Raw genomic sequence first — 6,805 nt, 5'->3', positions numbered from 1 at the left:
GTGTTAACAATATAGTATATCTTATCAATGCTACAATCTCGTCGTATTATTGATATATTTGGTCGTGTTACTGCTATAATATATATGACTTTGTCGTGGTAGCTGGTATCGATATTTATATCCTTTTTAAATAACTACTGGGTAAACGATTCGTTGGATGCTAGCTGCTCTAGAATCGGCCGTTGTTATTCTATTGTTATTCTATCTCGTGTGTCCGCCTTTGATAAGGTACGCTAGATAAGAGTCTATAACAAAAGTATATTAATTATAGATAGAAATTTTTACTTTAGGTTTTACAGACGTATTCTCTCTATTAAATAAATATTTCTACTCGTCCCGATATTAATTACCTAAGATTATAAGATATTCTAAATAATAATAACTATTATTATTATTCTTATAAAATAATATTTTATATTTTAATATATTAGCGCGGCTGAAAGGTAAGGATCTAGCTATTTATATTAATTAATTATAGCTACTATACAAGATCTTATTAAGATATAAGATATTATTAAGCTATTACTATTCTCTTAGCTATAGTAGTAAATATTAGAATCGGGTTAAATTATATTCCTTGATCTCTGATAAGAAGACTATCCCGTGAGAGTGTAGTTTTAACATAGATAAATTGAAAAAAATACTAGATACGAGTCTATTAGCGAAGCTATTTGATCTAGTTCTATTGAACCAAAGACTGTCGGTGTAATATTAGATCGACTAAGCGATCGATTCTACGAATTTATAAGGGAAGTTAAACTATCTCTTTAACTATCTAGACTTGTCAATATAAACCAGGTGGTATGAGTAGAAATCTAAAATAAAATACGTGTATTTATCTCGTTATTTAGTATTATATTCCTTTGCTTATTATCGAGTATTTTTTTAAACTAGCCTTTACAGCAGAGCGCATCCCTAATTTAGATAGAGAGAATATTCAACGAAAATACATAGACTCTTTGTCTAGTAAATTACGCTTATTATAGTATCTCTATATTTTATAATATATACGCGGGATAACTATATTCTAATAAAACTTCCTAAAGTGGATTAGCATTATTTTACACTAGGGTTACCGATATAATCGAAGAGTGTAGATAGTGATACTACTATCCAGTAGCAGTGTAATTTCAAATATATACTATATTTTAAGAATTCTTACAATTTTCGATATACTACAAAACTAGATAGAACCTACTCTAAGACAGAAATTCCGAGTTCTGCCAATCACAGGCCCCGTTTATATTGCTAAGCTCACATATTTTTAACATTTTAAAGCCGTGGTATGTACCTAGGTACGCCTTGATTCCATGAAAGCCTAGCTATGTTCGTAGTTCACCTTTCGTACGAGATTTATTGACTTATACTTTAGATCTGATACTATACTATTTTATTTATATTTATAGCTTACTATTGTCGCCACTTACTTACTCTGTTACCAATTTCTTAACTCTTTATAGTAAATCTTAATTGCTTAATTATATTTATTCTTGTTTAGAATATTTAATTATATTATATAGATCAGGTAGATTCAATAGATTGCAACGCGGGCTTTCTTGATATTATATACTCGAGAAAATATAGAGTAGGTAGTCCATTTTTCTAGATACTCTGTACGTATATTGTATATATTCTTTAAAATACTTTAGATATATTGCAAGGCTTAAATTAAAGTAGCTTAGTTTAGCATTAAATAATTTGTATTAATCATCAAGTTTAATATTCTAATGCTTCTACCTATGTAGAGTACTAGAAATAGCTGTGTGATAGAGGAACCCCTTAATTCGAATCTCCGCATTTTTTAACCATAGCCAGTAGCATTTTCCGCCCAAATCAGGGAAAAGATTTCTAGATATCTATGAAATGGATATTTTGACAACTCCGACCCTTCCCGCGACACTTAAAAAAACTTACATCCATTCTGTTATTCCTACACGCTTGTCTTCTTACTTATTTCTACTTTTCAGGAGCGAGAGAAATACAAATCTTAGGTTAAATAGAAAAAACTTGGAGTTAATAGGGAGTATTATTCGCGAGTTGAAAAATACTAGTATTAATTTTAGTTCTAGAAAAAGCTCACTTTCTTTATAAATTAATATTTTTATCTTACTGTAAGGAAGATAATTGCTTTTGGATTTGGTAAATTTAAATCTCGCGAGCTATCCAACGAGTATATCAATTAAAATAGAGCTCACTTGAAGAAATCATTTACTAAATTTACTATTTTAGATATATTCCAGTTACTACAGCCTAATAAAGGGTATATTAGCTTACTTATTATTTTCTTTTTTATAAGTCTCTATAATTGGAATTTATTTTACTACAAACCTTGATATACAGCGTTCTTATTAGAGATATAGATTCGTGTAGCTTGGTATATTATCTTTCCAGCTTCTGGAAGCCTGAAAGCCCTAGGTATCTATAGAAGCTCGTCGTATAGGCCTAGAAAGATACTGCCGTTAGCCGATGGTCAAGATTTACTGAATATATTAAGTTACTTACCGACAGGGCTTTTCTAATAGCGGACAATGACATAAGCTTATAACCCCCCAGTATATATATATTTGGAAAACGAGTGATTCTTTTCTAGATTATAATAGGATGCTATAGCCGGTTCCGCTGTTATCGAGGACCTAGCAATATATATAAAGATATTACCTTTGACTTTGTCCCATTTTGCATAACCAGCAGCAGTTGGCGATTCTATTATTAGGTGACTGTCAATAGACACTTTCAATACTATAAATACCAGATAATATAGTATGATCTATCGTATTGCACTTATTAAGAAGCAATTTATTTAGATTCCAGAGTTTACTTGGGACCGTTTACTGTTTCAGGGATGACTAGAGTTTTATAGGCTATTTTGACATATCCATATAAGCACTACCAAAATCATCCGAGACGAGTATAAGTCTTAGAGTTGAATATTATAATTAGGTATAATTAGATGGACATGTTTATCAAACATATACTAGCAATACCTCTACCTATACTAGTTGGTCTTAATTTATCGTTACAATCTGCCATGATCTAAATTTCAGTTTCGTGATTTGTTAAGGGGTTGTTTAGAGTATTATATTATAAATTGGTTTATTTTTAGGTTGAGTAACTGTTCAGCAGCTAAGTAAAATGCGACGTAACCGTTAGTTAAGTAGTTACTGGCTCTTTACGAATGACTAACAACCGTTCCGCGTGGACGGTTAGATAAACATAACCAGCTAATTAATAAGTGACATACTTCTACTAGGACCAGAGTACATCTTTATTAATATATCTAAACACGAATGCGAGACTTCCTCTCTATAGTCTTATATCCTTTCTTTCATTGATTATAAATATAAGATTCTGATACCTTTTTCTAAATCCGTTCCAGCCATATACATCGCCAGAATATAATAAAAGTGGAACAAGTACAGAGTACTGATTCCGATGCGATTATTCTAGGGTTGTATGGGGTATTTGCCATATATCATGGACTTAACAGAGGAAGAATATATCAACCTCGCCATAAAGGTTGCCATATGAACTTAAAGTTATGATATAACTAGGCTAACCTAACTTAGGATTAATCTAGTATATATTATCAGGTATACTTGAAGTTATCTTATATTATAGAAATTTCCAGTACTCCATAGTCGCAGTGATATCCTGCTAAATATACTCCTATACTTCCCTTATTTTAGTAAAGGACCTTTTAAATAGTTATCTCCCCCACACTAGTAAATACTCAATTAGAATAACCACGAAAGCATATAAATTATAGTATCTAATTAGTGAAAATAGGACCAGCGTATCAGGCAGGATCTATTATACAAAGTGTCCTGGTGGTGCATGCCTACTTCAGCTAGAATCCTATTCACTACCATAATAGCATGATACCACTACATAGATTTGTGTATACACATACATTAATCTTTCTTCTCGGGACCATGGGACCAACCCGGTCATTTACTACGAACGTAAACTCCCAATTTGTATATGCGGAGTCGGTCTTTGGTGCCGCCCTCATTTCTATAGGTCATTGTCATAGGTCCTGACCGGTGCTAGTATATTTACTTTTGATTCATTTTCTAGAGAAAATAAACCTGTGGGTTAAGGAGATACACGAGAGTTCCAAGTGTATTACGTACTATACCCAATTATATAACTATTTACTAATTTTCAATGACCGATCACTAGAAAGAACAATCTCATTAAACCTACTTTAGTTACAATCTTCCGTCACGCAAGGTTTTGGATGCGCGAACTATCTTCCGAGCTTACAAAAGTGCTATTAATAGGATACCTTTAGATAGATTTTCTCGGAGCTTGGTAAACAAAAAAATAATGTTTACCTTCTATTATCCATCCTTACCCCTATAGGATACCATAGTATCATATCCTTAATTTACCAGACGTATATTTATATATTTTAATTTCGCCAAGGGCAAGCTACCTGCAAGATTTCTACAAAATACCAGTCTATATAAATGATTATAAAAACGGTATAAATATTAAGACTCTTTGACTTTTTCCCCCAACCCTAATATAATAAACGCTGCCTTACTTATAGAGCATTCCTATAGGCCTTATATATAAAATATTATAATAAATAATTATCTACCAGAGAAAATGATAAATTATGCAGTACAAGAATTGTCTGTAAGTATAGTAGAAATAGATCTACACTATCTCGATATTCTCATAGTATACAACATACTCGAGTAGAGTAATATTATAATTAACAAATCTTCAACGAGCCGGCCAAACCTCTTAAGAAATAAATTAATAATCTAAGTGCAAATACATAAACAGTTCAGCCTCCTTTTAACTACTATAGAATTGATACTCTGTGTAATATAATATTAATCTAAAGAGCACTGGGAATTGCAATACCAATTCCTGTCTGGCCCCTCTAAAACAACAGTTTTTATAACAGCATAACCAAATTGGTTTTTGACCTGTAGCTTAAATAGTAGTCCCAACTCCTCATACTCTTTCTCTACAAAATTTTCTTGGTTAATTATCTTCTACTTTATAAAAGATCATTCTCGCGTAGCCCTGGTTTATTATTTTTGATCAAATTATATATATATCTACTATATAGCAAGATAATATTAGTTAGTATTTCGGAATTAGGAATACGGAAAAGCGCAAATGGTACACAGACCCCTGGACCAACTATATTAGTAAAATAATATATTTAGATATATAATAATACAAGCTAGGGCTATTATCAATACTGGATAAGAGTCTAGGAACTCTATATTAAAAGCTAGCATTGAAGTGTTGAAGTTTGCTATAGTTAATACTCTTGCTATGCTTCCCATTGGATTAGAAGAACTAGTTAATATTAGGGATAGGCTATATACGCTGGTACCCTGATTGTGTGAACTCGAGGTAGTGAGTGGAGCTTTGTAATATATACTAGTACTGCAGCAAGATAAGTTATCTTTTATTTTACTTAAATATATAGGCATGTAACCAGACCTGTAGGAAGTTTTAGTAATTATAATATTATTAACGGGATAAGGAGCTTCACTAAATATAGGCTTTTCTTTAAAAATCCCGGAAGGAATCCTTAAGCTATTGTTTCTCGGGAGAGCCGGTGTTGGCATAATTACTGTAATTGGTAAAGTTTAACCTGGCAGGCGATGGATTCTCACTATACTCCTAGACTGAATACTTCTCTGGGATATATATAAAATAATATAATAAAAATCAACGTCGCCGTGATTGATAATAAGATACCCACCCAAACAAACGAAAATAGAGTAAATTACTACCCTTATCAATATTGTAGAGTTGTTATATAATCACTGAATATATAAATACAGTAATTCTCAAAATCGGTCTGACCTTTAAACACATGACAGTTATTTCTTAGCCCCACTACTAAGAAATTAGTTTAATAGCTATAATTCCCTAATTACCGATAATAAAAATAGCCGTAACTTCCTTATTAAAAATAGGTATATCCACCTTTACTAGATAAATATAAATTTCAAGCCAAGGTCTTGGCAGTGGATCTAGAAAACAATTGTTATATATAAAAAAGTTAGAACAATTTCAAAACCGACTGTATCGCATTGGGATTAATCCTAAGAGAAATATACTTCATTAATCATTGGTGCATTGAAAAGTAAGTCTATCGAATTAAGAAATTCTTTTGTCTCCCAGCCCTTCTTTATAGCACCTTCGTACTTTGATAAGATCATATCCTACAAAAGCGAGAATAGCTTCCAGAGTCTAGCAAGGCTATACATAAACACATATACTGAAAGTTCATTAATATCTCCTATAATTATAATCAATACTTTATATTTCAAAGTATATTTTATATATCTTACCTAAATAGTCTGAAAACGGGCAGCGCTTATCTAAGTATATACCTAGATAAATAAGTTCCAGTAACTTCTAGATAATACTGATATCTCCATATTCCAGCTCGTAACAAAGCTAACCCGTAATTTAAAAGCATCGCCGAAAGCGTTCTTAGAAATATAAGCTCTCTGATTCCAAAACCATAGTATAGACTAGGAATTCCCAATCCTTCACAACAATATATATATCTGCACCTTATAAAGTTCGCCATAGCTTTTTTCTATTAAGATAAGAAATAAATCGCAATATTTCCATTTTAGATAACCTTCTTCATACCACGTGTGATTAAATTCTAACTGAAATTTATAAAAAGGTCTATAAAAGCTATATACTATATAATATAATATATAACACGAGCTTAAATAGACTAAGTAGAATTGGAGTTAAGGAAGTATAGATTTTTTATATTACAACTATAGAAAATTGGTACAGATACGTC

General features: G+C 31.5%; 1 protein-coding gene across 1 annotated transcript; it reads left to right on the top strand.

Moving 5' to 3' along the window:
- Positions 1-2,956: 2,956 nt before the first annotated feature.
- BDV37DRAFT_270391 (uncharacterized protein) lies at positions 2,957-4,040 on the top strand (the record flags this gene model as incomplete). Its single annotated transcript, XM_032084547.1, has 5 exons — positions 2,957-2,977; positions 3,420-3,516; positions 3,687-3,722; positions 3,787-3,821; positions 3,852-4,040. 5 exons carry the CDS (start codon positions 2,957-2,959, stop codon positions 4,038-4,040), a joined length of 378 nt encoding a protein of 125 aa, XP_031943251.1.
- Between the last annotated feature and the right edge of the window lie 2,765 nt (positions 4,041-6,805).

The sequence above is a fragment of the Aspergillus pseudonomiae genome, assembly GCF_009193645.1.
Source record: "Aspergillus pseudonomiae strain CBS 119388 unplaced genomic scaffold BDV37scaffold_20, whole genome shotgun sequence".
Taxonomy (NCBI): Eukaryota; Fungi; Ascomycota; class Eurotiomycetes; order Eurotiales; family Aspergillaceae; genus Aspergillus; species Aspergillus pseudonomiae.
The sequence above is the reverse complement of the archived record's forward strand: the minus strand, read 5'-3'. Positions and strand labels throughout refer to the sequence as shown.